The sequence below is a fragment of the Filicampus tigris genome, chromosome 6 (genome assembly GCF_054856515.1).
Source record: "Filicampus tigris isolate MCC_2025a chromosome 6, RoL_Ftig_1.0, whole genome shotgun sequence".
NCBI lineage: Eukaryota > Metazoa > Chordata > Actinopteri > Syngnathiformes > Syngnathidae > Filicampus > Filicampus tigris.
The window spans coordinates 18,234,772-18,254,684 of NC_141222.1; the positions used below are offsets into that span (position 1 = coordinate 18,234,772).

The 19,913-nt window shown below is 40.5% G+C and overlaps 1 protein-coding gene across 1 annotated transcript in view; it reads right to left on the minus strand.

Annotated features, from left to right (window-relative positions):
• sh3gl2a (SH3 domain containing GRB2 like 2a, endophilin A1) overlaps positions 1–15,428 on the minus strand; it is a 34,499-nt gene extending 19,071 nt beyond the window's left edge. Inside the window, exon 1 of the mRNA XM_086033444.1 lies at positions 15,242–15,428. Coding sequence (XP_085889570.1) covers positions 15,242–15,286 — 45 coding nt within the window. The 5' untranslated portion in view covers positions 15,287–15,428. The remainder of the gene's footprint in view (positions 1–15,241) is intronic.
• Between the last annotated feature and the right edge of the window lie 4,485 nt (positions 15,429–19,913).

Below are 19,913 nucleotides of genomic sequence, written 5' to 3' on the forward strand. Positions count from 1 at the left end.
AAGTGAAGTCAGCCAATTGTAAATGCTTTTATATCCAGGTTAAAAACAATGTTTTTTTTCCCCCTTATCCTAAGATTAAGATCTTTCAAAGCGTTTGGAAAATGTGATTTAGGACTATATATGTTTTTGGTCAGGCAATACACTAGATGTATGTGTAACAAGTAGCAAAATCTCCCATTTTCCAGTCACCCGACCATATTAGCGTCCACTGGAACCACTGACCCTTAGTCCCAAAATGAAGACAGCGACGACAGACGAGAGCAAACATTATTTGTCTGCTGGTTACGACTTCATAGAATCAAGAGAAATCCATTTGTCCTTTGTAAATCCCCAAGCCCAGTGCCAACACGTGGGCGGGCAGTCCGTTTTTTTCGGATGATGCTAATCCATCCCAGCATCCAATCGGCAACCAGAGGGGAAAGTCAACTGTACGCTCGGGCCATCTTCTAACGAGCTGAATGAGCCAAACACTTTCCAATGTCGATTGCAAGTCATGTTTACATTCGTCTGGGTTTTGATTGCCTTCTCGTTTCAACGACAGTATGAACAGTAGCGCGTTGGCATGCGCTCATTCCATTTTGAAGAGGATGCACATTTAGGGTGCAGATACTCTACATTGTATTTTTTTTCCGCGTGTGGGTACAGTCCGCTTGCACGGGGGCACAGCGCCGAGAATTACACTTGCAGCTCATCTTCGCAAATTCCTCCGGAGCCTTTCCCGCACTTGAACCAGGTCACAGACTCATTGCGACAATATTTTATGCCAAAAACTGTGGAAAAGATCGATTATGACGGAAAGTCACTTTTAATCTCAAATCAACAAGGCTATTCGATTTTCCAGCATGACATGGCTGCCTCGTCTCGGTGTCCACAGCGACTGAGCGCCGCGCTTATGGTGCGTGTTTGTCACGTGACGCCAAAGCCTTCACTTATGTAACAGCGGCCGTGAGAACGTCGCCTCAGAGCCGAGCGCGCGCTCCAACACCGTCCCTGCGGCGCTACGTCGGCGGGGGAGGCGACCAGCTGGCGCCCTGTGTGAGTGTACGTGTGTGTGGATGGGAGGCACGACGACGATGATGATGATGATGATGAGGAAGACTGGGGATGAGCAAGCTCACACATGATAAAGGAGAAGGTTTCCCAAAAGGGTGTCGTGCAGCAGGTTATTTTTGTATTGGGCAGCAGCACATTTTTGACTTTGATGCTCTCTAGTTGTACAAATTACAGACATGACTCAATGTAACCGTCATCTATTTGTCATGCTGTATATTGTATACACGAGGGCCGGACCGATTCATTGGCGGGCCGATTTTATCGGCTAAAATTCTTTCCTTTCAAAATAATAATAATCATCAAACGTAGATATAATCTTACTTTCTCATGAAACAGTAAATGTAGTTCAGCCGGTATGGGTGAGAAGTAAAGGACATTACGTTATTCTGTGTGAGTTACATCCATTATGCCCATTAACATGCAATATAAGTCTATCAATGTTGCTTGGATTTATATTCGTGCTTGGACTGCATCAGAAGTGTTAATCGTCTTCATTTCTAAGAACTGGTAGAATTACACTTGCTACCTGTTTTTCTTCTTGCTGATGTGTAAAGGGTTTAGTGGTCTTAAATTGACCTGGGGGGCCACTATTTAATGCGTGAAAAAAAAAAAAAAGAAAAAAAAGAAGATCGTCATTACACTGCAGGCTATTTTTTGTCCCATCATCCACAAGAGGGATAAAGACAAACAAGACCATAAATAAAAGCGATGATTCACTTAATCACCGTTGTGTCCATGGAAAGTGACTCAAAATGCGCGCACACACCCACCAGAGGATGACACACAAAAATGGTCAAACGTTCTCAATGTTTTATACTATGATGCACTAAAATACTAGAATGTCATTGCTAAATTGTCAAACCCCCCCCCAAAAAAATGTTCCAACTGTACCCACTATATATATATACATGTATATATATATATACATATAATACATATATATATATATATATATATATATATATATATATATATATATATATATATATATATATATATATATACACTGTATATATATACTGTGCTTATATATATATATATATATATATATTATATATATATATATATACACACACACACACACACACACACACACATATATATATATATATATATATACTATACACATATACATATATGTCAGCTCTTGGCGTTATTAAAATTACAGTCACGATGCAAAAAGACGCAAAGTACACAAGAAATCGATGCCTGAGCCAAGCGGGAAGACTGAAATAAACCAAGCAAACAGGCTGACTGTGACTCCCTGAGCGCATTACACATTTAACAGACTGAAGCCGCAAAGATGGCGTTCGGTCTGCAAGAAGATTCATTAGCACGCCTGATGAGGACAAATTGTCTTCAAGAGAGCCACGCAGTAATGCACCCTGGAGGACATAAAGCAGCCGTGCGTTCAGACTTGGATCAATAAAGGCACCCCCCCCCAAAAAAAAGAAAAGAAAGAAAAACTCATTCTTCTTCACTGCAGACGTTCGATCGGACCGCAACGATCCTTTTGAAAAATAATAAAGAGCAATGCATCCTGGTGACCTAATAAAAGAGGTAAAATATGAAACGCCTCTGCAGAGTTTTGTATGCTTCCTATTGGCTTGGTATCACTTATTCATCTGCTTTGATTAGATTTCATTGTAGCTATCTATCTATCATCCGCCAGGGATTCCCAAACGGTATTTTCCATTGATATATGACAATGAACGGACTTTGGCTTTAAATAGTTTTTTGGGAAGATGTGAAAGAAAAAGGACACAACCAGGATTGCATCTGCTAAACGCCCTAAATTGCTACAGAGTTTATTTTGGGTGTTCTGGCTGGAGTATATGCAATTCATTTAAAATGTGCAATGTGATTTATCAAACTTAAGATGAATTGTGTTCTTTCACTGCAATACGATGCACTCGTCCCAACTATTCTAAACACAGCATTGTGATTAATATTACATTCGTGGGATAAGAAGCAGATGAATCCATCCGTTCTCATCCATCTTTGAGGGCCACCATTTTGGCCAATACCGCCCTCTGCTGTCAACAGTAATTAACGTCACAAATGCATTCGGGCTCGCATTGTGAATCTCACCTGATCAATACAGAAAAATATATGACAATACAAAATCTTGACGAAAATGGCTAAAATTACCCTTCAATGGTTTCTTGAAAAAAATGGAACACTTCCGGTGTATTTTCGAGCATTGGCTCTTGAGGCTTTTTTGTGGGTCTACTCATGATAGACTCACTCACAGTCTAAAAACAGTTGGGTTGAATATAACACAATTTGGGAACAAAAATGGACCGATACACAAGTTGGATCAATTTGACCCACTTTCTTGCATTGTTTTGTACAAAACAGCCCATTTTTGGGGGTTGTTTTCTACTTAAACTACCCATTTTTGGGTTTGTTTTTTGCAAAAACAGCCAAGAAAGTTGAGTCAAATTGACCCAAGTCGTGAATCGGTCCATTTTTGACCCAAAATGCTGTTATTTTTAACCCAACTGTTTTTAGAGTGTACCAAATACCATGTTGCTTGATGTAACTGGCGAAGGGGATGACATTTTTAAAACATTTTTTTCTGCAATTCTCTTGGACAAGTCCACCTTTGAAGGACCTTTGGAAATGGCTACTTCACACCAAAATGGATGACTCCCTGTGTCTGTTCTGCCATGGGTGTTTGAGACCAAAATGTCATGTTGCTTAATGAAAGTGACTTTGGAGAACGAATTCTCAAATACATGGAGGCGTGCAAACCACCTAGGGTAGCTCTTGTAAAAAGCCCCAAAACATTTAACCCACTCACAGTCATAATACATAATACACATTTGGTGGATGATTACAATTTTTCCCCCCAAAAATTAAGTATGGCCCTTTAATTGACTTAAATGTTAAAGCCTGCTGCCGGCGTGTTAAAACGAACATGAAAACGAGAAAATAAAGTGAGTGCGGCAAACCTGCAGCACAATGCTAATCCATCACTATTAACATTTGTACAGTACAATTACAGTTGAGTTATGATTGATCGCTGTCTTTAAATTGGAGGAGTTTTAGGCCCATTAAATTTAAGACACTTTCTGTTTATGACATGACAGAGTGGGCGCAGTGATGCGTGCACGTTTCCCAAGATTAAGGCCGCACAGATTCTCAGTCAATAGGATGCGAAATCACCGCGCTCGGATTAATGACAGAATAATCCCGGCGGAATCATCCAGTCTGAGGACTGCTGGGGGGGCCGGGGAGGGCAGATGTCATGGCGGGCACGTGGCAGGACAAATGCCATCATGTTGTTTTTTTAACCTCCAAAAAGCACAAGAAATGTGAGGTTGCAGTCAAGCAACAAAAGGCAGATCTGGAGTCCTGTAATATTTTTTCAGTTGTTGTTTTTCACGCAAATTGGTTAATTAATATGTCTATTTTCTATTTTTTTAAATCCATTTATCACATTGAATGACTGGATGAATTTATTATTACACATACAAGAAAATGTAGCAGTAAAACAAACCAATTTAGATACATATAACATTTTCTAAAATGAAATAAATGGTTATTACTGTTACATAATACATATGCATTATACATTGATGTAAAATAAAATGTTATTTTATACATTTATATCTTTAAGTTTTTTATTGTTTTATTAAATCATTAGTTGATTACTCATAATTGAATTATTTGTCAACAATACAAGTAAAACATGGGAATGTATTATTTTTTTGACTGTATTACTTGTGACTTTTTTTTTTTTTAACTTGACCTATGCCTGACCCATCTGCCCATTTAAAAAAAAAAAAAAAAAATGGCCCTTGAGCACAAAAGTTTGGCCACCCGTGATGAAAATGGTAGTGGTAGAGGAGGCTTCTGTAGTCTGAAATATTTTTTCTTTTCACTTTTTGAGTCACGATTCAAGCGTTCTCCCTGCCCCAAAGTCAAAAATGGTACGGTCCTGTCATATTATGTCATCATCTGTGAACCAGGAAGAATTCGGCACTCTTAAATGATTCTGCTTCGCTTTTGTAAGGGAATTTGTGTATCTTTTGGCTGTTTGAGTTACCCTTGGTTTAGCTGAGATTTGGGCTCAAAAGCGGAAATGTACCATCTGCAGCTGGACACCACAAAGAAGAAAACAGGACAAATTGCTTCACTTAGAAGACAAGCTGCTACAGCTGCCTGGAAGCGAGATGCCCTCTTCTCGCCATCATTTCCTACTTCATCACGTTTCTCTATCGATCCCATTCAGCTTTTTCCTTTCCCGCAGTTCTCAGTCCAACGCTATGTGAGTGGGAGCTTCCCAGCAGGCTCATTTGGATGAGCTCATTATGGACAAAGTAAAAACTTTTTGGTTCATTCAACAGCTGGTGAATGACACCAGCGACAATCACAATGTGATGCTTACTTTCAAGTTACCCCGCGGTTTTAAAAAGTCACAGTTTCAATCCACAAAATTAAGTACACCAATAAAATGTAGCTAGTTCAAATACTCCACATTTGACATGACAAAAAATTCTCCCATTTGGCTAACACTTGCAAAAATAAGTCCTGTGTGGAAACTAGCGCAAGCTAACTGCTCACCAGCTAACAAAAAAAAATGTTCCACCATTTAGCATCATCCATCTGCCAACTAAGTGAGGTAAGAGAGCATCAAGTGTGCGGCGGGAAATCATCTAATTTCACTTGAAAATGATCTATTTACTAAAAGCAATGTGTCTTTGTCCAACTATTTATGCCAACAACGTATAGTGACAGGAAGAATAATGAAATGCTCTTCCAATAGATGGCAGTAGGTACATAACTAACCTGTGTGTGCACTTTTTGTTCAAATATTGTTTGGTGGTTGGCTGTGAGTTTTTTTCAAATGTAAAATATGTGCTTCGGCTCAACAAAGGTTGGAAATCATTCGCCTAAAGCATGTGGTTCCAATTTGAGACCAATCTTTCTAGGATGAGTCTGTCTTTGGAGGATCTATGAAAATGGCTAAACCAAACCTGAAAAATGGCAGACTTCCATTTTATCTTTTCATACATGGCATTTTGAGACTTTTTGTGGGTCTTCTCGTGACACACGTGCCTACCAAATTTAATTTTGCTAAATGAAACTGGCTTTGAGCGCATTTTGAACAAAGACATTTCTTGACGCTTCTCTTAGACAAGTCTGTCTCTGAAGGGGCTCTGCAAATGTCGCAGTCTCTGCGAAGTCCAGTATTTTTTTGTGCATGGCTTCATGACACTTTTCCTGGGTTTACTCATGTTAAACAAGACTACCAAATTTCATTTTGCTAAGTGAAACTGGCTCTGAAACAGTCTGGTTAAGCGAAATCATTTCATGTTTTATGGCGAGTCATCAAATTTCAACGCCATTATCGCCCACACGCAACAGCAAAAACTCAATTTTTTCACAGTTTAGTGTTGCTCCTCGTGGTTCAAAATTGGTAGCAATTAGGCAACATGTGAAGGGTAAATTTGTCTTTGAAGGACCCTTGGCAATGGGCAAAATTACCCTCAAGTGTCTGTTTGCAACCAAAATGGCAGAACTCCAAGCCACACTGAGGCCTTGAGTTCCCGACCTCTACTTGACCGATGCTGAACTTCGATCCTGTCGATATGCACCTACAAGGTCTCAGAGGCTGTAAACACCACATGTGAATAATGACATATAGCCAAATGTACTCGCGCCCTTCAGTCAATGCACTCAGCCAACCAAGAAGACTGAATGAGGCTTGAAGAAAGTGACAAGCGGCCTCCATTCGGTTAGGTGACGATGACACCGCTGGCCTCAGGGGGATTGATGACGATTATTCGGGCCGTACACCGGAACCTCGGAAGCCCTCTGAGGTCCTCCGACGACAAGAAGACATTACGTAAAATCACATTTTTTAATTCCTTGTTGTGGTTGGGTCTCCGGAGTGCCTGGTCACCCATCAAATGTGAAATTGTACAATCCTCAAAAATCTTTTGTTCGAGGACTACAGTAATCCTTCATATATTGCGGTGGTTCCGTCCCAGTCCACCCCGTGATAGGCAAAATGTGCTAAGTAGTGACCAAAATATGAATTTTATTATTTCTTTTCAACAATTTGTAAGGTGTTTGGCGATCTATTGATGATGTACTATTCTCTGCTGTATTCCGACAACAAATGACAGCTTTTCCGGGCAGGAGTTCGCCTGAGCTGGAGTGAGGTAAAAGTGAAAAAGTGTGCTGTGGTCTGACGAGTCCACATTTCAAACTGTCCCAACTTCACTGGAATTGGGTTTGTACAATATCAGTTGCTTATGTCATGTTGATCAAAATGTATCTTAGTAGATGTCTGTTTAATATTTAGGGATTCGGTCATCGCGTAAGTCTTTACATGTAAAATGGTTGAACAAGTTGTCATGTCAAGTGTATTTCTATACATTTCCATTATACTTTTTCTCAGACTTTGAATGGACAAGGACAAATACACGTTCCTGAGAAACAACTGGGAATAAGTCAAGATACCACCTTTCCGTCTTTCCATTTCTGTCATATAGCTGTTAATTAAGGACACAAAAAGCATGCCAAAAAATTCCCTTTCAGAGCCTCATGATTCAATCCACTCCTCTCTTAAGAAGTGGATGCCCCGGAATGTTCCACGCACTGAATAAAACATCAGCCACGGCCTGAATACTGATGCAGCGAGAGGAGAAGAAGGATAGCAGAGAAAAGCACATCTTCACTTCATCTTCACTCTGCAAACAACACGTCATTTCCTTTGGGCTCAATAAATGAAGTGAGCGCACCAGCACTTCCATTGCGACCAGCTAAAAATAGGCTCGTTACAGACATTTGCCGTTTGCCATTAAACCCCAGGAACAAATATGACGCCAGGGAATGAGACGACCTTGCACGTGAGGTTTTTTTAAATCATTCGGAGGCACAGAGAGAAAACTGCAAGGAAGGGAAGTCAATTTTTCAATGGAAGTGGCTCAACTGAGGCAAGCACAGAGGGGGGGCGGGAGGGTCTGGTGCAACCGCTTGAAAAACACATCAGGTTTCACTCAAAATTCAGCCCCGGAAGAGTGTTGATACTGCAAAGACAATTTTTGACTTGACTTCCATTTGAATCAGAATCTGAATTATTGTCATTAAACTCAGTGTACAACAAAATTGGAGAGCTTCTCCTAGCCAGTGTAAATTCCATATGTACAAATATATATTGTACGGATGATGCGTTTGGAGCGGTGGGACGCGGAGCGAAGCACCGAAAATCTGCCCATTCGTGACCCTAGTATGCCCGATGCTGATTGGCTGCCGTGAGGCCCAATGGGAAAAAAGTTCATTTCTTTTATACGCGACGTTGAAACATCTTAGATATTTTAAGGTGCACATTTCTAGGGGCCCTTCAAAGACAATATTGTCCAAAGGATTTTGTTTGATCCCTATCAAATTTGTACATGGCCGTCCGGATCAAATACTTTTGCGAACCGTATCTGATTCTGGGCCTTAGGTTGCCACGCTTGCTTTAAACGCAAGTGGATGCCGCCATTGCTGTTTCATCTTGTTTTTTTTGTCCTTCAAGTAGGGCGGTATTATAGTAGGTACCCCAGAAGAATGGCAAAGGAAAGTGGTGCTGTATTGATCGGTTAGCATTAACAGTAGCGCTCTGTGTAAACAAGGCTTTAAATCAGAAGCCTGAGTCTGATGCATCGCTGCAGGAGGAAGTCCAAAAAAAGCACCAGAGGGGAAAGTCATGACTCAAAGTCATATGAAGACTTTACTGTGATAAGAAAGGGGAAAATAAACCTTTTTCAAGAAAGCCAGAAGGTAAATCACAAAGAGGAGTAGGAAAAGTGCTGCAGGTGCAAGTAGCTGGGGATGAAAGCATGGACGGGACATGTACTGCTGGACCAAAGTCACATCACTATCAGGTAACAGGCTGTGTGTGTGCGTGGGGGGGGATGGGTTAGCGGGGGAGATTTGTGAGCGATTTGTCCTCTGACATGTCAGCAGTGGAGACATGAAGAACGTGATCATTTACATGACATGACCGCAATAAAACCGCTTTCGATTAGCTTCACACAAGACTGCAATGGAAGTGTCATGACAGGTTGAACAGACCATACCGTTTGATGTTTACTTTGACAGTAACCTAAAAAGTCCTAATATCAGGCGATATAATCGGCTAGCCGATAAATCGGTCGGGGCTCTACAGTTTATAATCCACGTGTGACGGTGATATTGTGATGCTTCGGCATCACGGTAAGATTCAAACTGATAAAAAGCATCCAGTTAAAAACACAACACAGAGCCTCACCGAATACCCCATCAGCAACCCCCCCGCCCCAAACCATCCGCCCCCCCCCCCCCCCCCCTGTCAATCCCCCTGTCCCTCCCCCATCTGCTATCTCCCAGTTGGATGGACTTTACGCTGTACTGCAGTGCTCCTCGCTGAGCATCCAGGCGGCATGAGTCACCCACTCGCAATCTGCTGCCCCTCAAGCCCCCCCTGCCTCCCCAACACACATACCTGTCTACTATTCCACTTCCACTTCCACTTACATCCGGCCAAACAATCACTCTTACGGGATGCAAGGAAGGCTGCAAGCTATGCCATCATTCAACAGTGGACACGCACACACACCTTGACAATGAGCGTGTATTAGTATGCCGCTCGCACACACACAATAGTCCGACGAGGAAAATAAAGGATTCCACTTGCACGCCGCGCTGAAAAACTGCAGCTCGATGCAAAAAAAAAAAACCACACACATTAGAGGCGTTCTAGCAGAGCAACGTCTGCTCTGTAATGAGGCAAAGTTGTCCAATAGGTGTAAAATAAAACCTTTCACACACACTTTTCTCAGCTTCCACTACTGCTAAATTAATTAGCGTCGTGAAAGACTGCAGTTTCCTCTCCCCTCACGCTCCTGTGCTTTTTTTTTTGCAAAATGGCCGCAGCGTCCTTGAGTGCCTGAGAGAGACGACTTGACGCCAGCGTGATTGCAAAGGAGGGATGTAAATGACAAGAAGGCGGAGGTGAACGTGTGCCCCGCTTAAGTCTTATAAAGTGACTTGGCGCAAAGCTACCAAGCTAGTTAGCGACTAGGAGAGGAGCGGTGCTAAGGTCACTGCAGCATTTTTTGGACGGGCCATCTGTTCACGGCGAGGCGTAAGCCAATTTCCGTGTGGCTCTCATTGGTTTTAATGTAAGATGCGCCACAGTGGAAGCTTTAGATACAAAGTAGGCATTACGAGGCATTTATAAAAACTCGCTAAGCCCGCCTAACTTGAACACATTGATTTCTTTCTTCAGTTATTTTCACAAACATAAGATGTAGTTTCAGTTAGTTTTCATTTCTTCAAATTTTATTTCAAAAACGAAAATATTTATTCAATTTTTGTTTTAGTTATTTTGTTACTTTTAGTTCATTACAATAACCTTGATTCCTGCTGAGTTTGTATGATAGAAGCTGGGTAAAAACATTGTCTGTTGCCACACCATGGCTAGAGCAGTGAAAATGCTCCACTCATGGGTCGAATTGATTACGCATTGTCCTCTTTCACACAGACACGTCTCCATGCGAGAGTGCCACATTTAAATGGATTAAGAGGAACTTATTTGAATGGCGGCAAATAAAGTCAGGGTACTGTACACACTCCCACAGTGGCGCAGTTCACCCACCTGCAGCTCCGCCAGGCCACGCCCATCCACAAATACAAACACCTAGTCCGCCACTGCGCAGATTTACAGTGCTAGCATCGTCGGATTTGGCTAATTATTAGCCAAAGAAAAAGCAAAATTGAGGCCTCATGCTTGAGGACTTGGGACTCTGAAGCTGATCATGTCAAAGTCATTAAATGACTAAATCCAAGTGCTTGCTCTTTAGTGCACAAACTACTTTTACTGTAGTCTACGCTACTATGACCCGACCGCAAGGCGAAACAACCTGAATGGGAATCGATGAGCAATGATTTTTACATTAGTAAGACAAAGCAGCTTGGCTTCTTCTGTGCCTTCCTTTTTGATTAGCTAACATACAATAAAACATAAATGAAGCATTGCTATTAATCAATCACGACTATTAATATGAGCTAAAACGCTGTCTAAAGCCAAATGACATTCACTGGCGATGGAGTAATGAGCCATTAGTGCAGATATGCATCTGATCCCACTAAGCCTGCCATCATATTACTTCTCTTGACCATCACATACGTGTCTCCTGTGTGTGTGAGTGTAGTCTGAGTAACTGTGGATTTAGGATTACAGGGTCATGGCAGGAGAACAGGGAGTTGGAGGGGGTCTTTTGTCTAATTGGGGTTAATTAGACAAATTAGATGACAGATGGAATAATAGCTGGCTAGCCAGCTAGCTAGCTAGCCCGACCAGTGGCTAGCCAGATGGGTGGATGGGTGGATGGATGGATGGATGGATGAATGTAAAGATAGATAGATAGATAGATAGATAGATAGATAGATAGATAGATAGATAGATAGATAGATAGATAGATTGGATGTCATTGTCAGTTGACAGCAAGGGACAAAATGGATACCCCCTGAGATGACCTAAAACGGGTGGATTTTGCTTCTTAACTCATATTCCACAAATGCAATATTAATGAAAGTGCTGTGTTTAGACTAGTGGGGGTGTATACATCATATTATTGTAAAGAATTGTTTTCGGTTGACTTCTACTTTAATGTGACCTATAACCTATAAAATTGAATTGAAAGTTAAAAATAAGAATCATATAACAGAGGGGAAGTAAAATCAAACAATCAAGATAAAGTAGGTGCACAGGTGTGCATATGCTCAGTAAAAATTACTATTTTTTTTTGCGATTGTTACCAGTTCCCCAATTGTGAGACCATGTTCAAATGTGACTTGGAACATTCCCTGTACAGTTATTAAATAAAGATGTCATATGGCAAACGTGTGACAGGGAATAAGAAGTACAAAGCTGAAACACAGTGCCTCATACAATTATAGCTTCACACACACGCGCTGGTGCAAGATTGTTTGAGAAGTGCAGCCAATGGGCATCAATAAAACAATCACACTCCAATGACTTGATCTGGGTCCAGTGCGGTGAAATGAGCTGATGATTAACAAACTCACGGTCAAGAGCAGCTTTTTCTCTCCTTTCTATTTACAAGCTGACATCGTTGAACACTTCCGGTAATTATGTTTTGTGTTATTTGCTTTAAATCACCTATACAAGCCTCTCAGTGGGGCATAAACAACAACATAAATGCCTCGCAAGCAGACAAGAGCGCCTACAGGATATTAATTGTGGAAATTAAGCTCTGACCTTATGCAAATCTCGTGTTCAACGTGCTTTTGAATGCAAAGGACAGACAAGAGACAATTTCATCCTCACGACAACTTCTAATGCTGAAAATGTTCACAGCGAAACTAATTTGATGGTGATAATGTCTGAATTTTAAATCCCACTAAATTCTAATGTGACTATGATGTGGTGCTTAAATTCTCAAAAGCACTCCCCCGCAAATACACGCGCTTTAAAATTTGCTCAAAATGCTCCAGAATTCTCATGAATGCGTAACATAGATTAACATAACTTGAAATATTGTTCACAATCCTACCAAATTCTAAAGTGAACATAATATTGTACTTAAAATGTGATATACATTCTCAAAGTTCTAAATCCTACAAAATGTTCATGAGCTTTCAATATATGGTTGTTTAAATGTAGCTCAAACTCCAGCCCAAATTTGAAGTGAACATTATATGGCTCTTAAAATGTTCAAAATCCTACAAAATCTGAGGAGGATCCTTGGTGCTTAAAGTGTCCAAAACACTTAATTCTCATGAGAACATATGACATTTACAAATGTGGTTAAAATTCGACAGAATTCTCAACAGACCATACATTGTTAAAATTGAGTTTTGCCACAAATCCTACAAAATTCTCATAAAAACATGATACGGATGTTGTAAATGGTACTAAATCCTTGTAAGAAGATAACACAGTCAGTGCTTAAAATGATCAAAATTCTACAAAAATTCTTATGTAAACATATTATGACGCTATGAAATGTGGTCTGAAATCTAAAGCAAATTTAAGCTGGTTCTTACAATTATGTATAAAATTATCGAGATGTAAATACCTTTTCATGACTAAACTTTACATACATGATCAAAAGCCCACTAAATTCTCAGGAGAAGAGAGAGGCCATGTTCCCAGTGCAACTGAAGTCTGACAAAAGCAACACATCGTGACGGTGTCATAACTAAGTGGTTGTATAACGACGTAGAACTTAACCAGCATGGTGACGCATTACGACGGCGAGTGAGCGGAAGAGGGGCGGCGTCCGTGACTCAGCCGGGTTGCTCGTGACCTGCGGTGTGTGAGATCTGGATTGGACATGCTGTCACCGGCATCACCGCTCACAACTGACAAAAATGTTCCTAATATTTTATTATTATTATATTATAAATTATTATTATCATCTATATCATTATAAATATATTTTCCGATAGCACGGACGTTCGGGACCGTCAAAATGACAGCCAAGGTATTCAATAACATTCAGTCAGGACACTCATTAGGCACACCAGCGCAGACAAGGAAGACTGCGAATGTGATGTCCCATGCCAGCTGTATGACGGTCAGCTAGGTGAACCGCTACACTGTACATTGTAACATCGATTCTATTGTAAACTAGAAGTACTGTAGTCCCATGCTGCTGAGATGTTTAAATTACTGCTAATCACCAGGTGAGTGAATGTCTCCAATAAAAGACGACCCGAAATGTATCTCGATACATGTGGTGCTAAACGATACAAGGACGATCATTTTAAAGTGGAACGATTGGATTAGGTTTGAGTCAGTGGGATTATGATTCAATATGATACAATTTAGTGCGAGCGGGTACAATGCAATGAGTTTGTTGCTGTCATTTTATGTCATTGTCTATTTGTAATATGTTTGGTTACCTCATTAGGGAAAAACAGGAGGGACAAAACATTAGGAAACATTTTTTAGTATCCACCTTGACCTGAAGAGTTGTTCGAGATACAGTATGAGCCATCCCTCGGCAGATTTTTTTTGTCTTGAATTGCGAGCAAAAATTTGTGTTATGATTACAGGATGAATTCTTCGAAACAGAGGCTCACTGGGCTTGCTTTAAGCTCATTATTGACCAGTTGAAGTTTAGTGTCAAACTGAACATAACACAAAGGGAATCATACGTAGTGTATTTAACCAAACCACATTAACTTTGTTTTATGGAAGTCCGCTATCTTAATGCAAAAACATAAAACCACCATAGATGGGCTAATGAATTTAGCATCAGTCACGGGAGTGAGCCCTGGGTTATTGAATACAAACGGTGCAGCAACACATACAGACAGACAACCTAGCGATAGCTCACAGGCATACATTCTTTATCCTTGATTAAAAATGACTAATTTCACAGCAACATAGTTGCCACTGTCTTCTTTGTGTATTCTATGTCAGTATTATACTGTCCCTAGTGGCCAAGGCGCATACACTAGAGGGAGACCCATTGAATTAAAAGATGCTGCAAAAACGGTTTCATTCTTTACATTCTGTTTAATAATGTTACTAATGTTTGTTTTACGATGCTGTCCAGTGCTGTTTTTTTTGCTTTAAACATTTCTTGAGTGTTTTTTTTTTCTTGGGGTGTGTGTGTGTGTGTGGGGGGGGGGGGTAGTGCTGAAAGGATTAATGGCATTTCCATTCATTTCAAGGGATAAAGATGATGTGCATTGGATTACATACTATCACAATAATAATTGAGAATATTGTAGGTGTACCTAATAAAGTGTCCCTCGCCTATTAATGCTTAGAGGGCGCTCAGGTCATGGCGTGCCGCAGCTGAGAGGAGAGGATTTCCGGCCAGTCGCACTTAACGATTGCATAACACCTCCATCGTGGAGTGCGCGCGCGCGTGCACCATAATAATGACAATAATAAAAAAAAAACCCGTTATTCAGCTGCTCTTACGCGCCAAACCCACGTCACGTGACGCAGAATGTCATCTGAAGGGTAGGATGGAAGGCTGATATGCGGTGGAAGGGCTGGAATTCCGATGAAATAAAACCTTTGCGGTAAGGTGCTGCAGCACCAGCAAAGCATCCACCCTCGCACACGCATAAACAATAAACCAAAATAAAATTTTCACTAATAATATAAAACACACACACAAACAAACAGCATGAGATTCTGCAGGACGTCCTCACTTACCTGAGTGGCTTTGTGGAATTGCTTCTTGAGGCCCGCTACAGACATGCTGGCAGACTACAGAGATAGCTCAGGGTTCAGAAATTAATAACAGTAATTAATAATACGGAATGTAATGCACGGAGGGGTTCGAGTGTGTGGTGGCTGCCGCGCGCTATCCTCGCTACGTCTTCACTTTGCGGGGGTCTCTGTGGGCTCTCCTCGGAAATCCGATTGGACACCGAGGACGCATGTGACCACGCGCTGGGTGACGTCATAGAGAGCAACTCCGCCCCCTCCTAACAGGACTCCTGCAAAGAATCAATTGGCAGTGACTTGTTTCATTTAAAACAGTTATCGAACACAAATAAATAAATAAAACATTCTTGATATATTTACATCACGTGATAAGACTAATTAGTTGACTCTTAATGATGGGATAATCACATGAAGGTGGTTGTTTGAATAGATAATCTACTGGTTTTAAATCCTAGATTAACACATACATAGGAGTCACGTGATTCGTTGACATGAGTTAAATGGGCATGGAGGAAGTGGAGAAGGGCGGGGGGACACGACTTCTGGTGTGCCTGTACATATGTATATGGCTATAAAGTGACATTTTAAAACATATACATACATATGAGTGAGTGTGTTTATATGTATAGATGATACAGCATATCTATATACGTATATAAAAATACTATTCATAATACGATATAGATATATATAAACACACATACAAATACACACACATATACATATACAGTATATACATGTATGTAGCGAGTTTATTTATACGTAGAGATGATACAGTATATCTATATACGTATATAAACATATTTCTTATATTATACGGTATACATAGATAAGCACACACACAAATACACGTACATAAAATGAAGTACTGCACCATCTGATTTTGAACAAGGCAGCCACGTCTGGTGTGCAAGCAGCGCCATCCTGTGGGAAATGAGAGAGCGTGCAAGAATGAAAAAGAGGCTCGCGAATGGCAGCTTCTTAGCAGCTGCCAGTTTTATATTTTAAACCAAAGTACAACTACAGAGTCACGTGATATTGTCTTTCTTGTTGAAGTTGTGATATTTTGTTCTGTATAATAAAGCTCAAAATGTAGTACAATAAAGACTCACGATGCACTACACTGCATGTGATTTGCTGCCATCTGGTGCTTAATGACAGCAATAACAACAAAGCAAAACAACCTGAGGTCTTAGACCAGGGGTGTCAAACTCATTTTTGTTGCGGGACACATCATAGTTATGGTTTCCTTCGGAGGGCTAGCTGTTATGTCTGTGATCTCAAATCAGTAGCCTCATATTACATACATACAACAAATAGACGAATAGTTAGTCTTGGAACCAGAGGCCAATAAAACCATTAAAAAAAACTATTATTACATTTATTTTAAAAGGAGAAGTGGTAACAAAAATGCGTGCAATATCTCAACATTTTAACAGTGAAGGCGATTTTCAATTTTGGTATTTCAATAAGAAATATTAAGTCAATGCACATAATTTGCTTTGGCGGGCCACATACAATGAGTCTTGAGTTTGACATCTGTGTCGTAGAGGAAGGAAGCAGGGTAGAAGGTGTTCATTAAACAGGACAACTATATTTCAAATTGGACACGGCACGACTCACTTTAAGGCAGTAAAGGAATGTCAATCACTGACGAAAGATAATCATAACAATGAAAGAGTCATGATTGCATACAGTACGAAATAAAAGAGAACAAATTATCAGGACATTATCACTATTACATTCCGAAAAGAAAAATCTTGAAATGCAGGTAAAATAATTTTAAATAACCATTCATTTAATAGTTTTAATGATGCATTATGTCAGTCAGGTGATAACTCTTCCAACGCAAATCTTGAATTGTAGTCAAATAACATAACAGGTTAGTTCTTTATACTCTCAAAATGATCGAAATATTTGATCAAAATTCATGTCAAATTCCAATGCCGCAATCAAATGATAATGTGTGTGTTTTTTGACTCCCAAATTATGATCACAAAATCCCAATAATTGTGAAAGGTTAGCCCTAACTCCTTTCCAATTGAACATGATTGAGCTCTGCTCTCTTGTGGAGACAAGGCAGCACTGACACTCTTACTATTGACTTAATTGGACTTCCAGCTCGGGAACTGGAAAAGACCCATTTTTTGTCACAGGTTTTAATAAAGAAAAACAGCACTGTATTCACATCCATACCCACAAACACTCTAGTTATTAGCCTGATAATATAAAGTATACACATGTATATATGTATGTATATATATATATGTATATATATGTATGTATGTATATATATATACACACACCACGTACAGTATATGAAATATAAAGCACTGTATTTTTAAACCACGCTACCTCCTAGAAGATGGCCCTCCGTTCAAACATGCTAATGTACCTGCTCTCCGTCCTAATTGGTCCCAGTGATCCTGGACTGCTCCACCTGTGCTCACAGGGTGAGGTTGAGGTGGGATGGGGGGGGGCCTGCAGTGCAGCGCTGCCTACCAGGCGTTGATATTATGCATATAAACATGTCTTTGTTGTCGGACACTGAAACTGAAGGCAGAGAGAAAACAAGAATAAAAAAAGAAGGAAGGGTGTGTTACCTGTTTGATTTCATTAGCGAGCTCACCTTAGGTGGTCTACACTTTAGGGGGTATTATGGTGGGCCACACACTTCAGAGCCTTCATGCAGCACTGATACTGAGTACTAGGAGAATATCATCAAGCTGGAGATGTTTGCAGGGGCACGTGTTGTTGTCAACGCCTGAAAATTTAAGAGGTGGTTGCCTAGTTCAAGGGCTTCCCAGACTTTTTCCCCTAGATTTTTTCCCCTCAAAATTATTCATTTACCAAAAAGGTATCTTTATTTATTTATTTACCAAAAGGTATCTTTCTATGCAAGTTGAGTATTGTGAAACAGTGAAAGTGGGTAATTTATGTTGAGTATTGAAAACAACTAGAGCTTAGCCTTTCAGTCTGATATCTTAATGCTAAATAAAGTCTGTTGCAGTGCTTTAATCCTTAAAGCAATGCAATGAAAATGGCGCAGCGACATGAAGACGGACAATAAAACAGAACTTTGTTATATATTCTTTATCCTCTGCGTAGAATGGCTAATATTAGTGCCATATTGATAAACTGAGGGGAGAGTTAGGACTTCCCAGTGAATTGTTATGCCTCACACTTGGGTTCTAGGCAGGACACACCCTGCTGAAAAAGGATTTGCTACCATTTCCATCCAGGGCAGGACTGCCTCGAACTTAAGTGAGATTCAATCTGCCTGTCTTATACTTCCCCCAGGTGGCGAAAACAGGTTCAATACAATACAATTTTATTTGTATAGCGCATTTCACAACAGGTACAGCTGTAACAAAGCACTTTACATACAACAAGCATAAACACAAAAAGTGGCACAATGGGCATTCAATTGTGTTTTTTTACTAGGTCGCCATCACGTAAACTTGGGTGGGAAGGGGTAAAGTAACCCCCAGCCTACCCCCACCAAACATTGAGTGTGTTCTGGCTTCACAATTAGTCGTTCGTAGAGTAGCCTCTCTGGTGACTCTGCTTCGCTGACACACTTCTCTACGCTGCCAACGTCCCACTTTGATATCGGCCGCCGCAGACGTTTGGCACCCGCTTTGCAGATAACAAGCGAACCCGGGACATGCAGCCAAATGCATTTTTGACACATGTATAATGCAACGTGTTTACTCCTTTTGCATTGTGCCTATAACCTCCATGTCTGCACCACGAGAGAAGGAAGGGTCCTTACCAAAAGATTGATGGAAGTCTTATCATCTTGTCCCCCTCTCATAACATTCACTTTTTCCTTCACCTTCCCATTGCCCCGTACAAATCTCCATTTATGTTCACTCAATTTAGAAGCCCTATAAGGGTGTGCCTTTTTTATTTGCAAACTGAAAGTCAAAAAGAAAAGGCCAGGGGACCGAGCGTATGTAATAAAATGAAGCCACAGTGGTCACCTTCTGTAGGTGTAAAAGGCAGGATTATAGAGTACGACAGTCAATGGTTTTCAACAAAAACTAGGCTGTGCTGATATACACCATCTCAAACGGAATTACACCCAATACAAACCAAAGTTAGACCAAAATAAAGTAATTCATTGGACCCCCCAAAATATCTGCAAAATAGCGGGATCACAAACCTGGAACCCGCGATGGAGTTGGCTTTACTGTACTGTATATCATTTCAACATTTCTCAACATGACCCTTGAAATTAATGTCTTACAGAAAAATGAAGAGTCTTGTGTCTTTCCCAAGAAATCACAAGGCTTCCGTTGTTTTTTGCTGATGAATACGACCGAATGAACTAGACAATTGTGAATAAATTGGCGATTGGCCTTCGCGTACGGTGCCAAGTTGCTGCAATGGCATACTGCATACTGTTATTTTTTTAGTCAACCACGTACATGGTGCAACTCATCTTCGATTCAAAGTTCGAATCGAAGAGTTGCCCACTATCGTCCACTCATGGAAACTAGTTGCAATAGTAGATACTGTGTGGAGAAAGTATTTGGACAGCTGACTTTTGCGAAAAATGAAACAAAATCTAAAATACTCTATAGTTATACAGTAGCATCTTATTTCTTGTGTCTGGTGTCCAGGCAGTCCTTTTGTAACTCCGCGCGTATGT